Raw genomic sequence first — 26,840 nt, 5'->3', positions numbered from 1 at the left:
AGATTTTCCTGCTTTAAGGTTCTGTAGCAAAAAGCAAGGCCTATGTATCGGTAGATAGGAAATCTGAAATGCTCTGTGCAGCAGTAGAAATGAATGTCAGTGGGTCACCTGAACAGCATTTGTTTGAGCATGCGATTGGCTGTCGCGACCCGGGAAGGCCGTCCAGTAGACAATGCATGAAGCTCCAGGTTAGAGGAGATTATCTGGGTGGTCATCTCAGTGTCTGCAGCAGTGCCGGCACCACAGCAACTAGCGGGAAAAAAAGAAACAAACAAAAAACATTAAGCATGAAATAAATGAATGTACCCTTACTAACTAGGGCAGCAGTGTGGAGTAGTGGTTAGGGCTCTGGACTCTTGACTGGAAGGTCGTGGGTTCAATCCCTGGTAGGGGACACTGCTGCTGTACCCTTGAGCAAGGTACTTTACCTAGATTGCTCCAGTAAAAACCCAACGGTATAAATGGGGAATTGTATGTAAAAATGTGATATCTTGTAACAATTGTAAGTCACCCTGGAAAAGGGCGTCTGCTAAGAAATAAATAATAATAATAATAATAATAATAATAATAATAATAACAACAACAACAACTTTCAATAAACAAGAACCCTGCTATAATTAAATAGTTTCGGGGTCTTGCACAGATAAGTCAAAATGATATAGGGGCATACCAAAGACTAGGCCTGGTTAACTGGTGTGTTGAGTGGAGTTATTGGATGGCATATAACAGTTCAACTTCTCAGTGCTATGGAAAAAAGGGTAAGGTTCTCCCCATTGGTAAATACAACTACAGTTAATCCCTTTAGTATCCATGCACATGGATTGAACAGTGAAGCTGACCAATTGCCGAGCAAATCAAGTGAACACCACAGAAGTGTTGCAACAACAAGTATGCCTGATTTTCTGAGGAAATATAAATATATCTAGCTATTGCTTTGATAGTTAGTACTGTACTGAAACTTCCTTACATGTAAACCTTCTTATCTTATGCTTCTATTTCCCCAAATGATATTAAGTGGGAAGGAAATCAGTTGTATGCTTCAAAGCATGTGATATTACCAGAAGCCTGTCCCCATTGGCCCTGTTATATTCTGTCAGGGACATTTTAATGTGGCAATAACTGGAGGGTGACATTAAGGGGTTTCCTGATAATAGGAAACAGAGCACGAACATTCACCTGGGAAAGATAGCTGGGATGTTTTTTGTTTTGACACTACATTAATATTTCCATACCAGGGTTATTTATTTAACATTACAGTTGTGTGCAAATGATACTATCTTCTATTTGTACAAATGTTCTCCTTGCTGCAAAACAGCTTCTCAGGTTAAACAAGAGATGATGTTCAGTCACACTACGCATAGCTGTGTTTTAAACAAGTGCTGGATATCAGCAGTCCTTGTATGTTGTCATACATAAAGTGACTGTACAGTAATGGAGGTATATTATACATATACAGTGTACAACTACTTACTAGATGTTAGGAGAAATGTAGTGAATTTTGGAGCAATTTTTATCAGCCACTATCATTCCTTCAGTAGCCCGTGTATCAGCACCAAGGACAACGCCATCCTAAAAAAAATAAATAAATAATGCATTCGCTTTTAATTAAAAAATAAAACGTGCACAACTGACATGAATCTGTTACACATTAAACATAATTGTCTGCATTCAAAGCTCACAGGTGATTAATATGTGCCATGCTAATAAATATCACTCTTAATTTGTCAAACAGAATTGACCGTTAGGAATAAGGACACAATATGAACAGAAGTCCAATGTCTATATTGATAGTATGCAAATCAGTCTAATTACAAACAGTAATGATTAGCAATGGCTGTTTTCCATCATCGTCTATTTTTGCCTTGTAATGAACCACAAGTCAGTCAGTCTCTGAATGATTAGCCTTTTAGGAAAAAGATAAGTAATCACTCAGTACTTTTACATGCAGCCTAAATTATGTCTGTATTCGGAATATGGAGTGCAAGTACTTGAGGTCAGACTTCTTTGAAAGCAAGAACAAAGTTTCCTACTGGCCAATAGAAGATCTTGCTCTGACTAGATACCATAATACTGTTTGGAAGGTGTTGATACCAAACACAAGGAACCTCTCCGCTTTCAGTTTCGCTACAATCCCTCAATTCTGAATACTAATGTGGTACTCTAAACAATGAACTGAACTGCTGTGTGTGCTGTCACACTGTCCGGAGCATTTTCATGGGTTAAATAAAATGGTTATATGCAAAAAACAGTCTACAATAAGTTAAACCTTTGTGAATATGTCCTTGAGAGATCTCAAAGGGTGCCACCTCCATCAAGCAAAAATTGACAAAGTCAAATGACTTGGCAATATGGCAGGCATCCTGGGTAAGAGGTCTACTTCAAGGTCTCCGACTTTTGATTGATAAAACCCTGCAAATGTTTTTTGTTTAAGATGACATTTCTGATGCCGCAAGTAAACAGACCCTTTGTCAATGGCATACATATGTACTGTAACCCGAGTCCGACATTCAGAATATTGTGTTCATATGATGTCATTATGAACTGATCGTAATGGTCTGATCTGAATAAAGACAGGATTACCCTGCACTGTGTGGAACGGTACTAAATTTTGAAAGAATAGTTTGAACAGGTTTTGTTGTCCGGCTTTTAATGCTACAGCTGCTAAACTGATGGAAACACAATCCCTTAAACTCACCCTACCATACATAAGAGCATACATTTTACTCAATTTGCAATAAATACAGGGTGTCCTATTTTGAAACACAGAACACCATGCCAATATAAACAGTTTAAATACTCTCCATTACCTTGAATACAACTCCGCAAATAGTTGTGCCGGTTTTCCTTGCAGCAGGAAGACTGTGTCCTAGTTTTGTAAACTCGGCTTCTAGAAGAGCATTTCTGTAAAACGAACAAAACTATTGTAACATACAGGGCACAAAATAACCAACGCACTGGTGGCAATTGCTGCAGTGCCCAAGCTGCTTGCTGCAATGCCTCTCAAATAAAAAAAATAATAATAATTACGGCAAAAGTTGTGTATAAGTCCGCCCGTCATTGCCGCCGGTGTTCCTCGGCAGCAGCACATCTGATCTACAACCCATTCACAAACTTGCTCAGTGTCAGCTGGTCCGTTCTGTCACAATTCAGTTTAATTCTGTCTAATCTCGTCCTGCGAGAAATTGACTCATTATCATAATGTATCATTGTTGCCATTCTTTTTACTGTGCATTACTAAGCCACGAGAGACCCCAACAAAATAATAATATTAATGTGAACTTACAGTTGTCAAGTACTGCAAAAAGAACGAGATTAAATTGTATTGCAACAGGCTTAAAATTGCAATACTTTAAAATGCAACAGGGCAATACACATTGTAACTCCTTTCATGTCTCCAGTGTATATAAATTGCTCATTTATACAGACATTTCAATGAACGTTGCTGTTTTGTAATTCTGTGTTATTCCCCCACCAAAACACCAACGCGAAAAATGAACACACAATAGGTAGATAATTAGTTTTGCTCAGATCCCTGCATTAAGAAACGAGTAGGAGAGAGAACATAATAGTGAATGAAACACAATCTTGAGAAGTGCAGTGATTTCTATTTTCATTTATTTTTGTGCAATACATTCTCACTACCTTACGTAGTTTTGCTTTAACTAGTAAAACGTGTGCTTTCATGAAAGGGGTTAGATGTGTATGCTTAAAAACAGCATACCTTTTTTTCTGAATCGAATGTCCAGAAATGCGCCACAACAAAGCTATAAATCCTTGCAATTGTACATTTCAAGAACTGTGAAACTATATAGTCTCTCACATGTAAACAGTTAACATTATGTACATGCAGCTGTTCATCGTTGTGATGCAGAGCCCTCTCCATTGCCGGACGAAGTTTCTGTTTCGAGCCACGTTGTTTGTACAGGTTTTGTAAAAGCAGTTAAACTACAGTCACTCTGACACTGCAGACGGAACAACTTGACTACTACTGTTATTAAACTCCAGTCATGGGTAGAATCTTCAGCCAGTTAGCCTGAAAATAAATCCTTTTTAACTTTCCCTTCACTAACATCGCTTATTTGTGCTGTTGTATCATAAGGCTTTATTCAGTGGTGTGTGACTGAGTTTAATATAAATACCCTTCCTATTTTTTGCCAAATTACCCTTTGTATTTTTTCATTATTAAAGTTTTTTTTTAATTTTTTTTTTTTTTAATACCATTTTATATTTAGGTTGAATTTATGTTTTGCCTTTTTGCCCCCTAGAACTACCTTGGTGCTCTGAATCTTCATGCCCAATGAAGGCACCATTATATATATATATATATATATATATATATATATATATATATATATATACACACACACACAAACGGTCAAAAGTTTTAGAACACCTCCATTTTTCCAGTTTTTATTGAAATTTACGCAGTTTAATGTCTCAATGTACTCTGAAATTAAAGCATAGAACAAATAAACAATTGGAGATAAAAAAGAAATCATGGAATCATTTTGTTTAACAAAATTTAATCTAAATTTTTTACTCAAAGTAGCCACCTTTTGCAGATATAACAGCCGAACACACTCGTGGCATTCTTTCTACAATGGAAATCAAATATTGTTCGGAAAGTTCTTCCCAACACTGTTGCAGAAGTTCCCACAAATGTGTTGCACTTGTAGGTTGCTTTGCTTTCACCCTTCTGTCCAGTTCATCCCAAACCAGCTCGATGGGGTTTAAGTCTGGAGACTGTTCTGGCCATTCCATGATTTGAAGCCTACCGTCTTGTTCTTTTCTTCTAAGGTAGTTCTGACATAGCCTGGAGGTATGTTTTGGGTCATTACCTTGCTGTAGGATGAACCCCTGACCAACTAGGCGTATACCAGAGGGTATTGCATGGCGCTGCAAAATGCTGTGGTAGCAGTTTTGGTTCAGGGTGCCACTCACTCTGTGCAAGTCGCCGACTCTGGATCCAGCAAAAGAGCCCCAGACCATCACGCTTCCTCCTCCATGTTTGACAGTTGGTGTCACACACCGAGGAACCATCCTTTCGCCTACTCGACGGCGTACAAAAACCCTGCGTGATGAACCGAAGATTTCAAATTTTGATTCATTGGTCCATAAGACCTTCTTCCAGTCTTCAGTAGTCCACTGGTGGTGCTTCATGGCCCAGGCAAGCCTCTTTTTCTTATTTTGCCACCTTAGCAATGCCTTTCTTACTGCCACTCGACCTGTCAAACCTGCAGCTCGAAGTCTTCTCTTCACAGTTGAAACTGAGACTTGCTTACTTCGACCAGTGTTAAGCTGTGCTTGAAGCTGATGTCCTGTGAGCCACCTATCACGCAAGCTGTTGACTCTCAGAAACTTCTGATTCTGATTCTTTTGTGGCTTTGGGTCTGCCAGACCTCTTCCTGTCAGAGTTTCCGCCAGTTTCCAAGTGCCTTTTGATGGTGTAGGAAACTGTACTCACTGACACCTTGGCTTTCTTTGCAATTTCTCTAAAGGAAAGACCTACACTTTTAAGGGTTATAATGGTCTGTCTGTCTGTCTGTCTAACTTTGTTAATTGCCTTTTTCTCGCCATTATGAGAGCAATATACTACTTCCTGCAGTACAATACTGTCCAAATAATGCTTAAGAGGGTGTAGTAACACAGTATGTTCCAACACTGCTTTTATATAGACAAAGGGTTTGTAAGTAATCAACAAAAGTTGGGACACCTGTAGGAATTGTTAGCATCAACTTTCAAGGCTTAATTTACTTCCATTGCTGCAGAACAGCTGTAAGTTGTTAACCCATTACTTGTTCCCTGAAAAAGGCCTTTTTGTATAACTCTGAAATGTACATTATTTTTCAGTTTTTGGTTACCTATACTTTTTTTTTTTAACCTCTGGCAGTTTACCGCTTACCTTTGTACCATTTCAGGTTATTCACTGGACTTGAACTGCTTAAATTTCAATAAAAACTGGAAAAATGGGGGTGTTCTAAAACTTTTGACCGGTAGAGTGTGTGTGTGTGTGTGTGTGTGTATATATATATATATATATATATATATATATATATATATATATATATATATATACACATAAAAAGGCATAATACCACATTAATGACATCAAAAAGTGATAATTCCTCTAGAGGAAAATATACTTGAACTTTGATCCATTCAAAAACAAATGTCTCGTTTTCAATCACTCAACACCCACAGTACAGAAATGTTCATTAATGATCAACAAAATGAGAATGTTTTAAAAAAAAATAAAAACGTAAAGCTGGTACATTTGTATCTCAGAGAAACTGGAGAGGAAGGGGAAATTAAAACAAGGCAAAGGCAATCATCCAAATAAAGCTGAAGCACTAACGGATAACGACATAGAACATCTGTACAGCACTGAAACAGTAAGTTTAAAAAAAAAACTGTACTTCTATCCACTTCTATTATAATACAAGGTATCCATGTATTATAAGAGAATAGATGGGCCTCTTCAGTGAGTTACAGGAAAACAATTCCATCTCGGGTTTCTGTGACAGTTTATAAATTACTCAACCTTTGGTCTGGTAATTTATGACGTCACAGAAACCCTAGATGGAATTATTTTCCTGCAACTCACTGAGGCCCATCTATTATTCGCTCTCAATTTTCAATTTCAAGTGCTTTATTGGCATGACTGATTATTACAAGTATTGCCAAAGCAATGATGGGTAAATTCCATCTTTACAATTAACATTTAAAACATATGTAAATGTTTAAGTAAATAAAACAAAAACAAGTCTGCCTGTGTCTATCTATCTCTATCCATCTAATATATATCTCTATATCTATCTATACACACATACATACACACACACTGTAGAAGATATTAAATTGCTATATACATCAGCAAGGCAAAGTTGATAAAGTAACTATTTAGGATAGTCAATTTTAAGAATAAGACTTAAAAACAAGTAATGTGGAAATATAAATTTGCCAGCTCTATAAACAATTATTATAGAAATATTCCAGAAACTACCTGTTAATGTATCTTTTAGTGTAAACATATTTAAAATTAATGTTTTTATAGATATTTGCCAATTCTTATCATTATAAAATCAAATAGATTAAGAGACACTAAGTTTTACCTGTCAATGATTCCACAGATTGTTTTTGCTCAAAGTTATTCACAATGTAGCCTAGATCAACCCAAGCCTCACTTAACTTTTCATTCTTGAAGCGCAAACCAAACAGATTTGCCAGGTGCTAACGATTGCGATGGTTGGACTAGTGCTACATATGCATGACTAGGCAACTTTAAACAAAGTTCAAAATTATAGCACAGGATTCCATTTTTGTTTTATAATGTTTTTAATTATTATTAAAAACTATTATTTTTGTCACTCTACCACTGAATTGGATTTTCATTGAATTTGTAGTCAAGTCACAACACTGGGGTATAGGAAAAGTGTGAAAACACTGACAAGCCGAGGGAAATATATCTGTTTTTTTTTTTTTTTTTTTTTTAAATCGCATTCGTAACAAATATAAATCCTTTTTAGCTTTTAATTTTATTTCAACCTACATTTTTTTTCTATTATAATGTCAAATGGTTGTTGCTTTCCAAGATTTTACCTTATTTAAATGTAATTTGTACAAAAAAACACATATTAAGAATTCACTGAGTCATTCCAAAGACAGGCCGTGATGCTCCGTCTGATCGAGTTCATCAGCACAACAACCACTTAAATCATTTAAATGAACGAGTAACATATTTGTGTCACCATTTTCCTGCGCGCTCTAGCAATACTGTGGGCTTTTTATTCCCGTTTCTCTTTAAAAGCTTACCTCTTACTATTTTCGAAACTGAAACCTCCGCACTGTGGCTGGCACACTGACAGGGACGCCATCTTTCTATCCAGAACTGTTTCAATGCCGCTTTCTGGGAAGCGAGACCGCTAAAGTCTGGTTTAAACACAGGCGGGTCACGGCGTTTCACTTCCGGGCGCTTTCACAGAGTAATCCTCGAGGGTGTACTTTATGTGTAATGGGAGAGAAGTTGATATTATTTGTAACGCGACACACTTTTATTGACATTCTGTTGCAAATCATTTTATTGTGCAGCAGTCGGATCCATTCCATATTTTACAGAATTGAATGTAATCTGGATTGTATTGGACCAAGAACCGCAATGAATTCTCTTATCCTACGAAATACTCTCCTATTCTAGCTGTTTAAAAATATAAGCTATTTTTAGAACTTGGGAGAGGTTTATTTCATAATCTAAATAACTTTCCCCCGTCATCTAAATACACTTTTTATTAACATATATTATTAGACACACGATTAATTAATTCAATGAAACGATTAGGTTAATTAATTTGTTGACACTTGGGAGTATTTACATGGTTGTTAACGCATTTAGTCTTGCCCGGAGTTGCTATACTTGTCTGTTTCTTCTACTAGAGCAAAGTAACGCCTATACAAAGTAAACACTATTTCTTAGCTAGTAGTATAGGCTAGCCCGCAATATACGGTGTTTATATTCTTACTATAATCGTTCATATGTGAATGCATATATATATATATATATATATATATATATATATATATATATATATATATATATATATATATATATATATATATACTGTCAATATCGAAAAAAGACCTGTTAAAAAAAAGGTAAGAAGGGTTTGTGTTGCACTAGGCTTATCCTATGAAGATATGGCACGCATTTTGCGTTAAACCAGCATTGCACAGCAGTTCAGGTGTTTCACTAACCGAAGTGTTAGGCAGTGACACAAGATCGAGATTGTGTTCCCTTGTTAATTTATTAACACTGTTTAATATGAAGAAGCCAGTTTAAACATTGAAAATGAATAAGATGTGTTTGTGAATAGGAAGAACACTGTCACGCAGGTACATGACATGAATCCCTGTGAACGGTGAAATTTAAACTTCGTTTTCAATAACAAAAAGTATGTATTTAGTTTATTGGCTAGTTTTATGGGTTGTTGGTTAGTTACTGTTTATTTTCCGATTTAAAAAATGTTAATTCAGGTATTAAAACTTTATATGGAATCCAGTAGCCTCTAAGCCCCAGGGAACATTAGAAAGATAGATAATGAAATAGAGACCCTTTCCAAGAGGTGGCGGGCTGTATTGCCGATCCTGCCTGGCAGCGGTGAGTGCAATCAGACGGTACATCCTTCTGTACTCCAGGCGCATCAGGCGATGCTCCTGGATCAGCAACTACAACGTTCAAACCAACTTTAATTTAAAGAAGAACAGTTGTGAATTGCTTCACAGCTTTTGTTTTACATGTGAATCCTAAGAATAATATGTGAAAAACAAAACATATCGAATATGCACACACACTTAGCCCGACATGCGTAAAATGGCTTGATATCCCCAACCATTTGTTTTTTCACAAATTATTATTAGGATTCACATGTAAAACAGAAGCTGTGAAACAATTCACAACTGGTCTTCTTTAAATTTAAAGTTGTTTTGAAAATGGTTGGGCATATCAAGCACTTTTAATTGACGCTGAGACGGTGGTGTGTATATGCGATATGTTATTGTATTCACAAATTATTCTTAGGCTTCACAGGTCCAACACAGACTGAGGAAACAATTCACATTTGGCATCTTTTAAATTAAAGCGCTGTAGCTGCTGTGGTTGAGGAGATAAAGCCATTTTACGCGTGTCAGGTAGGCTGTGTGTGTATATGCGGTATGTTATTGTTTTTCACAATTTATTTGTTTGATTCACATGTAAAGGAAAACTCGTGAAACAATTCACAATTGGTCCTCTTCACATTAAAGTTGGTTTGGACGCTCTAGCTAATGTGATTGGGGAGATACAGCCATTTTCATTCATGTCGGGTTAGCTTGAGTCGAATATAAAACGTCAAGTTAACTTTACCGCTGGCGCAGTTACCATATTGTATTGATGGGGCTGGTATTTCACAGGACGTCTGGGAGGATGAGGATTCCAGCAAATGCTCGGATGCCACTAGCCGGTCACCTATTAACCGGTGCATTTCCTCCCAGAACCGAAATTGGGACCTCGAGCTTTGACCGCAGGACTGCAGGCGTTTTCTCTCCTGCAGGTACAGATATTTCAGTTTCTTGAATTTATCTTGTACCTGCAGGAGCGTTCTATTTATACCAAGTTCAACCAGAGCACCGGTAATACTGGTGAAAATGGTGGCATTTCTTTGGCGAGGTCCATCCAGTTCATCCATAACCCCCAGGAACGAGTTTCCTCATCCGTCCAGCGGAGCTGGTGTTGCGTGCTGTCAGGAGGGGTGGAAGCTTGAAACATCCTGCGGGAAAAAAGCTACATTATTCGTATTATTATTATTATTATTATTATTATTATTATTATTATTATTATTATGATAATACTGCTGGTCATAACGATCTAGTAGTTCTTATGCATCGTGCATAATACACTGAAAAGAATAAAATAATGGTATAAATCAACATCTCTATATGCAATTTATATATAATTTAGCCGCGACCCTCATCAGGAGAAGCGGATTGATAATAATGGATGGATATTTAACTGATTTGTATTATTAAGACTGGGATAAGGAAAATCTTACTTGCGCTACAGAGGAGGACAGAAACCGTATCCCAGAGAAGAGCGTTCTTTTACATAGGGGAAGTGGAGGAGGTATCGTGTTATTTCATGAAAGTCTATCGTTAAGTATTTTGCACGACTGTGGAGTTTGTTGCTATGGTACTAATTAGCCAATTAGCGCGCACTTTACCATACTTCACCAAAGTGTAATGACACTTAAGTCATGCTCACTTGCGCGTGACACGTCATGAACGCACTATAGGAGCGTGATTAAAACTTGCATGTAAACACCGCCAATGTCAGATGGCTTCGTTTGGGAAAAGCGCTTGGGAACTGAGAGCGGAGACTGCTTTGTTTCTGGACATAAAATAAACAAATTCAGATTTCCCATAGCTGAAGGATGCAGATTGGCTCTCTGATTTCGCATTTGCCGTTGATATCATGGGCCACATGAACAAACTGACTTCAAGACTGCAAGGGAAGGGGCTTTTTGCTCATGATTTGTATTGCAGTGTCAAGTCATTTATGACCCAAGTTACTTCTTTTCTCCCGTCAGATAGGAAACAAGCAGTTCACCCACTTCCCCTCATTGCAGGAGATTACTGTTTGTGATGAAAAACTGAAAAAGTATACGTCCTTACTCCTCGACTTGCATGCTGAATTTTCTCACAGATTCAAGGATTTCAGAATGACCGGTCTGGTCTCCTCACCATTTTCATTTGATGTTGACAAAGCCGTTTGACCTCCAGCTCAAGCTTGTTGACCTGCAATGTGATGTATTGCTTGTGGAGCAATTCAAATCTGTACCACTTCTTAGTTTTTACACCTCTCTCAATGAACTCAAATTAAGGCTGTTGCCTGGAAGATGCGTGTACTGTTTGGATCAACATACATATATGCGAGCAAACATTTTGTGTGATTGAAATTCAATAAATCAAAACCTAGATCTGCAATGAGCGATGACCATCTTGCAGCAGTGCTCCGTATTTCAACAACAGGGATAATACCTGACTTCAATTCTGTGGTTACCAAACATCAGTGCTTACATTCTTCCCTGAGTATCTTTTTGTTTTTCTTTAACCTAATTTTCAACAAATGTCAATTATATTTCTGCATATACAAGTGTAAGCCTTTATTTTGAGCTATTATGCAGTCGTCTCTATGCTAAAAAAAAAACTGGATCATAATTTAAAACATATATATTTTATAGGAAATGTTTGTTAGGTATACCTTTCTAAAATGATGTCTTCTTAAAGTTAATTGTTGTACTAAAATGTACAGCAGTCGAGGGGGATATATATATATATATACAGTGCCGTGAAAAAGTATATGCCCCCTGTCTGATTTTCTGGATTTTTGCATATTTTTGACACTGAATGTTATCAGATCTTCAACCAAAACCTAATATTAGATAAAAGGGACCCAGAGTGAACAAATAACACTAAAAAATGATACATATTTCATTTATTTATTAAAGTTATGCAACACCCAATGCCCCTGTGTGAAAAAGTAATCGCCCCCTTAGACTCAATAACTGTTTACGCCACCTTTAGCAGCAATAACTGCAACCAAACGCTTCCTGTAGTTATTGATTAGTCTCTCACAGCGCCGTGGAGGAATTATGGCCCACTCCTCCATGCAGAACTGCTTCAACTCAGTGACTCAGGTTTTCGAGCATGAACTGCTCGTTTCAGGTCCTGCCACAACATCTCAATGGGGTTTAGGTCTGGACTTTGACTAGGCCATTCCAAAACTTTAAATTTCTTGTTCTTCAACCATTCTGATGTAGACTTGCTTGTGTGTTTCGGATCATTGTCTTGCTGCATGACCCAGCTGCGCTTCAGCTTCAGGTCTGACATTCTCCTGTAGAATTCTCTGATACAGAGCAGAATTCATGGTTCCTTCAATGATGGCAAGGTGTCCAGGTCCTGATGCAGCAAAGCATCCCCAAACCATGACACTACCACCACCATGCTTGACCGTTGGTATGAGGTTCTTACTGTGCTATGTAATTGCGTATGCTTTGTGTTATTCTCCGAGTTCGTAGTGGTAGTTGGGTCACCTGTGGATGTATCCACATTGGTAAGTTATATTGTATGCTTCTTCCACTGTTTAATAAATCCTCTGAAACGGGTATATTGGGCACTGATCACCTTTTAGGTTCTTTATTGTCTACAATTGCATTATGTTTACATTTGCATTCCTTGTATCTGATCATGCTGTTCAACATCCTTTGCACTTCCAGATCAATCTTTTAGGGACTGCTCTCCATCACTGCAGTTTGTCTGGAATGTTGCCAGCAGTCTGAAAACACCTCTTTTTGTGGGTATTTGGCAGTCCACATTTTTGCACTACTTGAGCCCACAAACCTCCAGCACATCTGTAACTCACTGGTCAGCTTACCTTCTTCAATGCCCTATTCAGCTATCACTTTATAGATCTCCTGGGTATGGCATTTATTTGCTGACAGCATTAGAAGTTTTTTTTTTTTTTTTTTTTATAAATTTAGTCGTTGCCAATTCGTTTTTATTATTTTCTCCCCAATTTGAAATGCCCAATTATTTTAGGCTCAGCCCACCGCTACCACCACTGCGCTGACTCGGGAGGGGCGAAGATGAACACACGATGTCCTCCGAAGCGTGTGCCATCAGCCGCCCGCTTCTTTACACTTTGCAGACTCACCATGCAGCCGCCTCAGAGCTACAGCGTCGGAGGACAACGCAGCTTACAGGCAAGCCCGCAGGCGCCCAGCCAGACTACAGGGGTCGCTGGTGCGCGGTGAGACACCCTGGCCGACCTAACCCTCCCTCCCCCCGGACGACGCTCGGCCAATTGAGCAGCGCCCCCTGGGAGCTCTTGTCCACGGTCGGCTGTGGAATAGCCTGGACTCGAACCGGCGACGTCCAGGCTGTAGAGTGCATCCTGCACTCTAGCGAGTGCTTTTACTGGATGCGCCACTCGGGAGCCCCCAGAAGTTTTTTAAAAACATACTGGGAAATTTAGTTGAAACCAAAATGTATACATACATCTGAAAGTTTAGGATTTCACTCGTATTTTAAAAATATACACAAAACAAGTAGTTGCAATACCACCACTAAGCCTTAGTATTTTTAGGAGGGCATATGGTGACCACTTCCTGTTCTATTCACCTTTTTAAAGGGTAATCAATCAATCAATCAATTTATTTTTATATAGCGCTTTTCATGCAAGACATCTCAAAGCACTTCTGTGGCGGAGTGTCCCGCCCCTATATATATATTTATTATTATTTGTATTTTTGTTTGCGGCGCAGATCAAAGAGCCGCGTATTTATTGTTGTGTTTATAATTTAAAAACCCAGTGAGGATGTGTGACTGATCAGCTACTGATTATTTAACTAGCTGACAGTCACGCATCCTTACTAAAATCGTGCAGACTCTGGCCGAGGGGCAATAAGATAATTAACAGCTAGTTAACCCCTCAGCCAGAGTATAAGAACCTGCAGCTGTCTGTGCTGCGGGGAAGAGTGTACAGAGGAGAGTACGGGGAGCGGAGGGAACGAGGCGAGAGAGTTTAAAAACAACTGCTAAGTATCATGCTGGTGCTAAAACCAGCACGCTTATTTGTTTGATTATTTGTTTGGCCAACGTGCCCTTTTGTTTTGTAGCATTTTGTTGTTTGTTTGAATCTTTTGTTTTGTTTATTTATTTAATAAAATCAGCTGAACGCCGTTGCGTTCAGCTTCACCCGCCCATCCACTGTTTTGGTTCTGTTACTTTCTGCTCCGTGATGTCACCACACCTCACCACTGCAAGCCATCCTGTCACAACTTCACATAACAAAATTAAATAAAAATTGCATCAACTGTTTAAAAAAAAAAAAAAAAAAAATTGTATGATGCCGTATGCAGAGAAGATTTGCCTTGCAATTTAAATCCAAATGAATTGCAGTACAGAATTAATAGAAGGGGTGATGGGAGTTCACCGTCTCGCTGAAACAAATCAAACAAAATACAAATCTCAAATAATACATAACAGAACTGGGTTCAGCAACCCCCAGCACGCATGCCAGAGTGTGGCTCGCCAAGACATTTTGCTGGTGAGCCGGCTCTTTTCAGAAACATCGACAATCAACTTTTTTTTTTTTTGCGGGTGGGATATGTGGAGTCATGGTGTGTTCTCTCACATATATTTCACAAAGATGATTAAGAGATAATTGCACATACCTGCAAAAAAAAAAAAATTCAGACAGAAATCAAATCGTTGATCCACAAGCTACTGTGTATCCCACGCAAAAAAGTCAGAACGCCATGCATAGCGTCGAATCATCTCGCGGAATTTAAACATGAACTTCAGGAAATGTTTTAAATGTGTAATGATAAATAGTTATAACACAAGATGTTCAGTAATTCAAACTTGTGAGTACAGTGTGTGCACTGAAAGTGTGGTATCTCGTACTTCCAGCGCCATTTCACATACAAGCACGAAGCCACATTTTCTGGAGTCGATGAAGCAGACAAACATGAGTGCATTAGAAAAGCTTTTGATTCTTTTGAAAAACAGACAGCTAGCTTTTCTAAGTTTGTAACTAAAAATGTTCTTCCTACACGGGCAAGTTACGTTGCAACGCTAGCTATAGCTCATAAAGGCAAGTGTTTGACGGATGGAGACTACATAAAGGAAGCCTTCATAAACTGTGCTGAGGAACGATTTCATGCCAGGACTGTTCAAAGGCGAATAGATGAAATGTCAACTGATGTTAGGAAACAAATGACAGAAGACCTACAAACATGTGCTGTGATGAGCTTTGCACTGGACGAAAGCACAGACAAATGATTCCCCCATCTGGCTATAATTGTTTGACACTGTATCAGTGGGAAAGTTGAGGAGGAACTGTTTTCTTTGAGTGCTATGCATGGTACAATGAAGGCTACATACATACTTAATGCTGTCAAAGACTTTCACACAACAACAAATCGACCTGCATAAATCCAGCTGTTTTACCCACAAGCGCACCTGCTATGGTGGGTAAAACAGCTGGATTTATAAAATTTATGGAAACTGAGATTGGATGTTCTCTTATGAGTTTCCATTGCATCATTCATCAGGAGAACCTGTGCGCTAAGATCTCGTCTTCTGATTTAAACAAAGTAATGACAACAGTTGTGAAAATTGTCAACTTTTTGATTGCCCGCTCTTCTTTGACACACAGGAGATTCCGTGAACTTCTGAATGATATGGATTCTCCACATGGAGATTTAGCGCTGCACAGTAATGTACGCTGGTTGAGTCGAGGTAACGTGCTCAAGCGATTTGTTGCTTGTCTTTAACCCATCAAGCTCTTTCTTGGAGAAGAAAGTAGTCAACAATATGCAGACCTTACTGACGACAAGTGGCTAACAAAACATATGTTTCTGACATCACATCACACTTAAATGACCTGAATACTAAGCTACTAGGAACAGAGAAAACCATACTTCAGCTGTATGAAGACTGGAGATATCGAAACGTCTACCTTTCGTTACTTCCCCACTGTGAAAACCCATTCAGAGGAGCATCGAGTGAACACTGGCGACATATGCAACTATATGGGACAGCTTGAAAATTAGTTCACAAGACGATTCCAAGACTTTCGAGACAAGGGACCCATGTTTTCATTTCTTGTGAACCCTGACAATACGAATGAAAGCGACATACAACTTCTGTATTTTCAGTGGATGAACATTGACGGTATTGAATTGGAACTGATTGACTTCCAAAGCTCAGGGATGTGGGTATCAAAGTTGAAATCACTGCGAGGTGAGCTTGAAAAAGAAAGTGGATTTTTAGAATGCATTTTTAGTCTTAACTTGAAAACTATAACGGTTCCAGCTTCCCTGACAAATGAAGGCAGAGCATTCCATAATTTAGGAGCTCTACAAGAAAAAGCCCTACCTCCTGTGTTGCTTTTGTTGACCCTAGGAAAAACCTGCAGCTTGTAAATTAACAGCAAAATCTTTTATATACTGCACAGGGAGCCAGTGTAAAGAGGCCAAAACAGGGGTAATATGTTCACGTTTCCTGGTTTTAGTCAGAACAAGCTGCAAGCGGGATACCACACGTTTTGGGATATCGGAAAGTACATTATAATAATCAATTCTAAATGACACAAAGGCATGCATTGGTCTCTCGGCATCACATACAGAAATAATAGTTTGGCTATATTTCTCAAATGGTAAAAGATACTTTTAGTAACTTCCCTAATATGAGTCTCAAAGATGACAAAGACCCCCAAACTCTTAATTTCTAATTTAAGTTTTGATGAGAGACTGCAAGGGTTCATGTAATCCCACATTTCCTTTTAGTTGGTTCTGTGAGCCCACTAGCATAACCTCTTTTGTATCTGAATTCAACATTAAAACATTCTGTGACATCCAATGCTTGATGTCTGTAAGACAAGTAGCTAATAACACCCAGGCAGAAGAAATTCCTGGCTTTAGGGACAAATATAGCTGGGTATCATCAGCATAGCAATGGAAGTTCACTCAGTGTCTGTGGATAATGTCACCTAACGGTAGTATATATAATGAAAACAACAAGGGACCTAGAATGGAGCCCTGTGGAACACCACAGACAACTTCCGATAATGCCGATTTTACCTCTCCAATAGAGACTAACTGAAACCTATCAAAAAGATAAGATTTGAACCAGGACAGGACAAGGCCAGACAGTCCCACTGTGCTTTCAAGAGGATTCAGTAGGATGGAATGGTCTACAGCAGTGGTACTCAACTCTGGCCCTCGATCTATTCCAGTCCTGGTCTTTATTCCAACCAGGTCCTAAATTAGTTAATTGCCTATTAGCAGTGTCAATTAACTACATTAGAACCTGCTTGGGGTATAAACCTGGACTGGATTGCATCTCGAGGGCAAGAGTTGAGTACCACTGGTCTACAGTATCAAAGGCAGCCTTAGAAGAATTAAAACTGATGGAAAGCCAGAGTCAGAGCTTATCAGCAGATCATTCACAACTCTGACAAGGGCCGTCTCGGTGCTGTGCAGCATGAAAACCAGACTGAAACTTCTCGAATATACCATTAAGAGTTAGAAATGTTTGTAATTGAATTGCAACAACTCTCTAGAACCTTATCTAAGAATGGTAGGTTGGAGATTGGCCTATAGTTATTGAGGACTTTAGGGTCCAAATTGTGTTTTAAGCATAGGCTTTACCACAGCTACCTTAAGTGCTGAGTGAGCTCTACCGGAGGGAAATGAACCATTTATAATTTTTAAAATGTGGGTATTAATAACACCAAGAACATCTTGTAATAGTTTTGTAGGAATAGGATCAAGAGAGCATGTAGTAGCTCTCATATGTTGAACTAGCTCTGTCAGTTCCTGTAAGATAATCAAAGAAAAAGCCCTCATAAAGCCTTAATAGGTGTAGTTGGTAAAATTGTGCTGGTCCTCCTTAATAGAAGGTGTCTGTGGAGTCTCATTTCTGACGTCTAGTATTTTATTTTTAAAGAAATGTAAGAAGTCATTGCAGCTGTGAGAGGAGCGAATGTCAAGGTTAGGATTATTAGGGGAAGGATTCATTTAATTAATGTATCTAGGGTAACAAAGAAATCTAGGATTATTTTTATCAGTTTTCAATTAAATTAGAATACTATGATGATCTAGCCAACGCCAGAGCCTGCAGATATCTTGTCGGGCCGTAGTTTCACGGTTCGGTTGAGGGTCAGCACCCCAATACTCACAGTAGAAACTTGTCTTTCACGGGTCGGGTATGACAGTGGAATCTGGTTATGAGTATTCATTTGGCAGGAAGTCAAGTGCATTGTGGACTTTGTGGTTTAAGAGGAGTGTGCATGCAGTACTGGAATGCTAGTATTTAAAACATTAAAAAAAAATCCTACAGTCTTTACGAGACCTAGAAAAAAAGCTAGGTCCTTTTTAATAATGAACCAGATTGCCATTGAGTCAGTATTAGTACAGTCTGTGCTGCTTTATCGGGACGTCTCGGGAGAAGGACGAATATCACGAATAAGCGCCTGTCCCAGTTAAACGAGAGGCAGTTATGACGACCTTAGTCACACTCTTTTTATTCTTAATGAAAAAAATAATGAAATCACATTATGATTAAATGTTAAATACATCATTTAAAAGACGAGTCAATTTTTTTTTGTTATTATTCTTAAACCAAATTAATCGCACCAGCGATGTTGACGTGCCAACTTTCTTTGCAACAGCAACCTGAGAAACCACAGGAGACGCCAGCTCCTTCAAGAGTCCGGTTTGATAGCACATGCGTCACAATTCCATCAATCGCTGCATGTGCAGTTAGTTTGAGGTCGGCTCACCACTCTGTGCTACCCCTAACAGCGACCGCATTGCTTTCACAATCCCACTACTCTTACTTGCCCTGTAAATAGGGAGAACTGTCTAGAAATCAAATTTCCAGATTCCTTAATGTATGTGCAGTATACAAAAAAACATAGCGTTGGTTGATTTTATCTTTTATTTTTGTACGCTTATCAAAGCCAGTATGTGATCGGGTTATGAAATACATTTAAAGGATCATGTGCAATGTCTATCCCAGCTTTCTCTGATTCAGCCGTTCGTCAGTATCTAAATGTAGCTTGCTTTTAAGATTATAGCACTTTCATTTGGCTGTCAAGTGTTCTGCTGATTTTATTTAAAAGCATTTTTTGTTACATACGTATATTAATAATTTGCACAGCTGTTGCGATTTTTAAATATGCAAATTAACAAGTAATACTCCAAAATACAGTCTGCAGCACGTTAACAACATTTGAAACCATCTTGTAATTCTGAGACTGGGAAGTCTGTCTCATTACAAACGTACAACCCAGTTCAGTGTGCTTCCGTTGTGTCCAAGCTGTTGCTGTGGTGGGATCAGGGGACCTGTCTGCCTTGAAAACACGGGGTCTCCATAAACACTGGAATTTGAAGCTTGCTGTGACGTATAGCAGTACTGTTCCCATTGGTTATTGGAATTATTGGAACCATAAGAAAAAGTTCAAAGTTCAGTGCAACCTTAAGTGCCTAAAATATACAAACAGAGGCATTTATTGATGCAGTATAAATGTATTGGTGTTACTCAAGCCGGTAAAGGTTGCAACACAAGACATTACTTATCATTGTTGCCTGCTGTGTTGTGTGACCAAGAATATAAGACATGGGCTGGAGCACCACTGAGTGCTGCTTTAGCTTCAGTTTTCTCGTTTATCTTCAGTGTATCTACGTCTGTGTTGCTTTGCTTGCTTTCAGGAAGATGAGCTCAGTATGAAGCAGGAGCTTCTCAGCAAGGAGATGGAACAGAAGAGGCACAAACACCTGGGGAAGCTGCTTCTGACTGAGCCATCCACACAGGTGCCTGTGTGCAAACTAACAGTGTGGGATTGGATGTAAAAATGATTTGAACACAATTTCATAGGCATTTTTGCACGGTTCCATGAATACAGGCATGGTCATATTAGTGTCATGGTGTGTGAATATGCCTTCTTTTTTATTGGGTGTTTGCAAAGTAACACTTACTGTATTTCGGGGGCAGATTTATTTCGTTTCTTTTCAGTCCTGACAATTTGATAAGCGGTTCTCCAGATACACTGTATTCAAAAACTTAGATGTATCAACAGACCCCACCCCCCCATGGACCTCCCATCTCCTCTAACATGAGAGGAAAGAAGGGGTCTCTTAGATTACACTGCGGTTTGCCTGAAGATCTTCACTAGACTAACACCGTTCTCCTCGCAGGAGCTGGAGGAGAGCCAGCTGAGGCACCGCAGGTTCATGGAGGCTTTGCAACTGGAGAAGGAGAAGCTGGCTCGGGAGATGGTCCAGGTGCAGCAAGCCCGGCTCAGCAGGGAGGAGGAGAGGAAGAGTGCTGCCAGACAGGGTACAGTACCATAGACACACATGCACATTTAAATCATTCAAAACTGTAAGGTTCCGTGCTGGAGTAGTGTTGTGTAAAATATTATTTCACTACATAAGGAGTCCAGCTTTCCAAAGAGGCCTCGGTTTATTTACATCACACATTCCGTTACCCTGTCCTCGCATTCGCTTACAGTACTTAAGCCACAGATAGCCGTGTACAGCCAGGCCTGTCGGGAGAAATTTGAGGTACATCATGTTGGCTGGGGGCCCCCACGACCTCCCATGCTCCTGTCCTATTTTTAGATTTAAACTGGTAAAAAAAATATTAATTGATTTTATTAATCGGTTTTAATTTAACTTAGATGTCTGAAACTAAAACATTAAACCAGAAGTCCATCTTGGCTTTACTGTGTACACTGCGCTTTGAGTTTCAGTGGTTAAAAAAATTAAAATGATAATATTAAAATAACACCAATGCATTGTTTTGTTAAAATAGCAAATCGCTGACTTGGTGGTTCAACATGTGCCTCTGAAAAAACCATCTCTCACTGTAAACCCAACTGAGCAGCTGCCCCAGTGCACTAAGGGCTGGTTCATACTTCTGTGCCTGACGCATGCCTGCGATGCGTCAGGCAAAAACAGCTACAAAAGCTGTGCAGCTTCACTATTTGCTGAATGATTTGCTGTTAATACTTTTAAATACAGACTGCATTTGTGTAATTGGAAAAACTGACACTTTAGTAGATGTGTTGTGTTTACCTCTTTTATAGAAGAGGTTTAAAAATCAAAAGCAATGTTGTTGGTACATCCATCCTCTCAACCAACAGAGAACCCAAAAGGGAGAATTGTAAACATTAATTCGAGAGATGCGGGTGTGACAGTGAAAGGAATTTTTAGAATGACAGATGTTAAGTTTGGGACCATTGCTTCAACGCAAAAATAGACGAGATGCAGTGACATCTTGTGAACGAGTTGTTTGCACTGCACAGGTGTAGTGGGGATGCAGTTTCTCCAGCAAAGACAGACATAAAGTTCACGGTTCAAACAATTCTTTTATTTCCTTTTTGGTCAGCTTGACCGTTGAAATAATAATGCTGGCTCTACCCAACTATGGGTATTGCCAGCGTATAAACCAACACAGACACACAACACAGACACAGACACGTCTCCGGACAGTGAGTGCTCTAGGTGCAGGTGTGATGATTTAACAGTACTGGTGTAAGTACAGGTGCAGTGCAGTCTGGGTTTTAGCACTGGCTTAAAGCGGCAGCTCCCGGGTTTGTATTAGTGGTCTGACAAAAGACAAATACAGACAGTTACAAAACAAACCAAACACTTTACTCACGAGTACTAATAGGTTGTTTCCTTTCTTGGTCCTAGCGGTGACCACATCAAACAGATTACATCATCACATCCCCAATTATACCCTTAGTCACGCCCCCTGCGATAGCTAGTCCAGTCACGTCTCCTCCAATCCATGACTGACACATCGCATACCGCTTCAGGGCGACTACTTCGGGCATTATGACCGCCCCCTTCCTAGCTGTCTGGTTTCCGACTGACCCTTGAATGAACTGCCAGACCAACCAGTATGAGGCACTCTGTTCCTGTTAAACAGCGCCCTCACAGATCAGGAGGGAGATTGTTGACTAGGATTCATTCGTTCTCTGTCGCATATCCCACCGCTCAGAGTGGAGCCGAAGGAACACTCAGCTGAGTCTACTTTCCCCATAAAACCCCTTCCGGGAAAAGTAATCTGCATTTTGATGATCGTTCCCTGCACAGTGTGTCATAAAATACATGAAGGGTTGCAGCGCCAGATACCACCGAGTTTTCTGGGCATTGCTATCCTTCATCGTGCTTAACCATCTGAGTGGGGCGTGGTCAGTGACGAGATTGAATGAATGTACCAACAGGTAGTAGCATAAGGTCCGAGTAACCCATTTAATGGCCAGACATTCCTTCTGTATGATGTGCTCCCGAGGGAGCATTTTTTTACTTATGTAGAGGATGGGGTGTTCTACTCCGACCTGCTGGGACAAGTGTGGAGGATGAATTCTTGATGAATGGCTTGGCAGAGTCTTTACTTAATAGTATCAAACGCCCCCTGACATTCCCCTGTCCATTTAATTAAATTTGGTGCGCTCTTTTTGGTGAGGTTCACTGGGGGGTTGACCACTGTGGCGTACTCGGGGATGAATCAGCGGTAATAACCGGCCAACCCCAAGAGAGACCTCACCTGGGACTTGGTTTTCAGGATTGCCGCACCCATCAAAGCCTGGACTTTGGTGGCGACGGGTTTCACCTGCCCATGTCCCATAATAAATCCTAAATATTAGGTTTCTTCTTTGGCAAATGCACATTTACCCAAGTTGCCGCATACTCACGATGTGGGCGTAAGATCTAGTCCATTAGTCTCTGAAAGGTAGCGGGCGTACCATGTACCCCAAACGGCATGGTTGTGAAATGAGACCATCAGGGGTAGAAAATGCAGTTTTCTCAGGTGATCTGCTGGTTAAGGGGATCTTCCAGTATTCCTCTGTCAAATCCAAAGTCGAGATGAACGTTGCTGTTCCCAGTTTATCTAGAAGCTCGTCGACTCGAGTCATGGGGTAGGCATTGAACTTGGCAATAGTGTTAACCTTACGGAAATCAACGCAGAAGCGGTTGGTGCTGTCCTTTTTGGCGACTATCACGATCGAACTGCACCACTCGCTCCTCACCCCAAAGCTCAATCACCACAAGTTCGAGCATCACCCGCACTTCTTTGCTAATGCCACTTCGTCGACTTTCTGGAATCCGGTAAGGTCTCTCTCGAACAGTGGTACCTAGGAGAGTGATAATGTCATATTCAACAAGATTAGTTTGCCGGACACGTCACAAAAAACATCCTTGAACTCCCCAATTAACTGATCAGGGGGTAACTGTCCCCCCCCCCCCTCTATACAGGGTCCAAAATCATCCTCTACCTTGTCTGTGGCTATAAATAAGGCCTGCCTTGCCTGCCGGGGCTTCAATAAATTGAATAAATTGACCCTCGACTCCAGCCAGAAATGATGAGTCTGAAGTATGAACCAGCCTTAAGCCCATACTACAGTAAAATGCGTAGGAGTAATTTTAAAAGTGTGTTTGGTTTACAGCATATCAAATATGATAATTAAATGCTTGTTAAAGTAAATTAATTTGTCAGGTGCAACACTATCAATCATTTTATTTTTTCTAATTTATTTGAAGGTTACAAAGACACAGTAGCACTATATATATATATATATATATATATATATATATATATATATATATATATATATATATTCATATATATATATATATATTAACTCCTCGATTTTGTGCGATAAGATTACACAACAAAATATTTGATGCATATTTAACTGAAGTCGGGGAATTCGGTCAAAATGGCCTTTCCCAGGTCAATTCCTATGATTCATGTTGAAATGCCAAAAGAATCGTGGGGGGGGGGGGGGGGGGGGTATATCCTCTTTTTTTTATTTTTCTTACTTTGCATTTTATTCCTCAAGTTTCTATCCAGTGCTGTGTGTGACAATGCAGTGCAAAACAAATTAACAGTGATTATTGTATAGTCATGAATACAATTTTGTGAACAAAACGCTACAGTATTTTCTGGAATACCCCAAAATATTGGTTTTATAAAAATATTCAAGAATGCACCATTGCTTTAGTGAACTCCTCACATTGCTTGGCTATGAAGGCCTTGAACCCTGCAGAAAGAAATCATTTGATAGATGTGTCTCTATTAAAAAAAATAATAATAATACATAAATAAATAATATATATTCCTCCAATGTTTTGATTCAAACACATGCTCCCTTGAGAGATATGTACAACATATATCGAAACGTTAGGGCAGCTGGCTCTTTGAGCTTACATATAATTTTTTTTTTTTGGGCTGTTGCTTACTTTTGTTGGGTAGAAATGTTGTGCCAGGCAGCTATGAGACTTCCTTCGCAAAATCAAAACCGTTGATGGCTATTGCTATAGAAACACAAAATATGAAGCAATAAACAGACTGCAAAATGAATGCCCAAAGAGAAATGCTTAGCCTGCTAAGTGTGAACCTGAATCTCAATAGGGAGACGTGTGTGTTTGGTTTTGGAAATGTGTTTATAAAAAAAGTTTTTAGTTGTATTTTTTTAGTTGTGTTTTCAAAAACATACTGTTGTAACTGTAAATATTAACTTTATAAATATCATAAGCAGGGCATTGCTGCAGCAAGGTTCTTTATCAGTTACATAGAAACCATCCTTTACAGACCAACTCCATTGTGATCATTAACCTCAAGCAAAAGTTGAATTGTTTTTAAATAACATTGCAGTTTTGCCTTTTGGCAGCGCAGTCAAACAAAATTAAAACTGACCACAAATGTAACAAGGGCAAAACTGAAAGCGTGGTAAAAAAAATAAATAAATAAATAAATAAAAGCAAGCTTCCTCCTTGCATTGCATCATAATGCTCTGAAAAATGTATTTGTCAATTTAAAAAAAAAAAAAAAAGAAATTCAGTTTTCCAAAAGTAGCATTTTAGCAGTTTCGACCTATTAGCAGGTAAGGGACGTTCATAGTAAAATTTAAAATCCTATTGCTGACTTTTAAGGCTCTGCATGGGTTAGCGCCAAGCTACAGTGCCTTCCAAACGTATTGGGACAGTGAAGTCTAAACTGGGATTTTCACTATGAACTAATAATAATTTCTCCTGAGGGGAAAAAAAATGACTAAGTACAACTCCTAAGTTTTATTTAATAAAGTCAATTCAGTTCTACCCTCTTGGGTCAATTAAACAAATTGATAGTGTTGAACCTCTTTATTTTGAAGGAGCAAAAGTATTGGGACAATTGGCTGACAGGTGTCTCTTGTTGGTCAGGTGTTTGTTATTGAGTAATTAGGCACTCATAAAAGAGCTGTGAACATCCTATCAACCTGTCTCGCTTTGACATCAGTGTTTGGAGTCTGTAGTCGAAAATCAATATGAAAACCAAAGAACTTTCTGTTGAAGAAAACCAGGCAATTTTGCAGCTGAAAGAAAAGAAACTCAATCAGAACCATAGCACAGAAATTGGGCATACCAAAATCAACAATTTGGAATATAATGAAGAAGAAAGAAACCACCGGTATAATTACCAATCAGCCAAGACCGGTTTGGCCAAGAACAACATCTGCAGTTGATGACAGAAAAATTATCAGAGCTGTCAAGGAAAACCCTAAAACAACTGTCGGTGAAATCACCAACAAACTCCAGAGTGCAGGGGTGAAGGTATCAGAATCCACAGTCCGCAGAAGACTGAGACAGCAGAAGTACAAAGACTGCACCGCAAGATGTAAACCTCTCCTCAGCACCAAGAACAGAAAAGCCAGATTAGAATTTGCTCGGAAGTACAAAGATGAGCCAGGAGAGTTTGGGAACAAAATTTTATGGACAGATGAGACCAAGATAAACCTTTACCAAAGTGATGGAAAGGTTAAAGTGTGGAGAAAGAAAGGAACTGCAGATGCTCCAAAGAACACCACCTCATCTGTGAAGCATGGTGGAAGTAATGTCATGGCCTGGGCATGCATGGCCACCTCTGGAACTGGCTCACTCGTCTTTATTGATGATGTAACTAATGATGGCAACAGCAGAATGAATTCTGAAGTTTACAGAAACATTTTGTCTGCTTATGTGGAAAATCTTAGACTGGCCAAGTCAATCTCCAATTGAGCATGCATTTTACATGCTGAAGAAAAAATTGAAGTCAAAACACCCCAAGAATAGACAAGAACTCAAAATGGCTGCAGCAAAGGCTAGGCAAAGCATCTCAAATGATTACTCAAAGAGTCTGGTGAGCTCAATGGGTCGCAGACTTCATGCAGTTATAATCTCAAAGGGATATGCAACCAAATACTGACTTTTACACCCTGAAAGTTACTTAAAGTGAATGTGTCCCAATACTTATGGTCACTTGAAATAAGTGGGTTGAACACACAGTATGTGTGGTGTCGTTGTTGTTGTTGTGTGTTTTTTTTATTTAATTTTTTATAAATTTAGTCGTTGCCAATTATTTTTTTATTATTTTCTCTCCAATTTGGAAATGGCCAATTATTTTTAGGCTCAGCTGACCGCTACCACCCCTGCGCTGACTCGGGAGGGCGAAGTTGAACACACGCTGTCCTCTGAAGCGTGTGCCATCAGCCGACCACTTTTTTTCACACTGCGGACTCACCATGCAGCCACCCAACAGCTACAGCGTCGGAGGACAACTCAGCTCTCGGGCAGCTTGCAGGCAAGCCCGCAGGCGCCCGGCCAGACTACAGGGGTCTAACCCTCCGTCTCCCCAGGCAGCGCTCAGCCAATTGAGCACCGCCCCCTGGAAGCTCCCGTCCTCGGTCGGCAAAGGAATAGCCTGGACTCGAA

General features: G+C 39.4%; 1 protein-coding gene across 2 annotated transcripts in view; it reads right to left on the bottom strand.

The window, feature by feature from the left end:
* Positions 1 to 7,962, bottom strand: part of LOC117422014 (proteasome subunit beta type-7-like) — a 53,711-nt gene extending 45,749 nt beyond the window's left edge. For both annotated transcript variants that reach the window (XM_058987160.1, XM_058987161.1), the window contains exons 1-4: positions 7,813 to 7,962; positions 2,808 to 2,901; positions 1,472 to 1,569; positions 109 to 249 (exon numbers count right to left, since the gene is read on the bottom strand). In XM_058987160.1, the coding sequence (XP_058843143.1) occupies positions 109 to 249; positions 1,472 to 1,569; positions 2,808 to 2,901; positions 7,813 to 7,874 (395 nt within the window). In that variant the 5' untranslated portion in view covers positions 7,875 to 7,962. The remainder of the gene's footprint in view (positions 1 to 108; positions 250 to 1,471; positions 1,570 to 2,807; positions 2,902 to 7,812) is intronic.
* Between the last annotated feature and the right edge of the window lie 18,878 nt (positions 7,963 to 26,840).

Source organism: Acipenser ruthenus, chromosome 15, assembly GCF_902713425.1.
Source record: "Acipenser ruthenus chromosome 15, fAciRut3.2 maternal haplotype, whole genome shotgun sequence".
Lineage (NCBI taxonomy): Eukaryota > Metazoa > Chordata > Actinopteri > Acipenseriformes > Acipenseridae > Acipenser > Acipenser ruthenus.
This window is presented reverse-complemented; position numbering and strand designations above follow the sequence as displayed.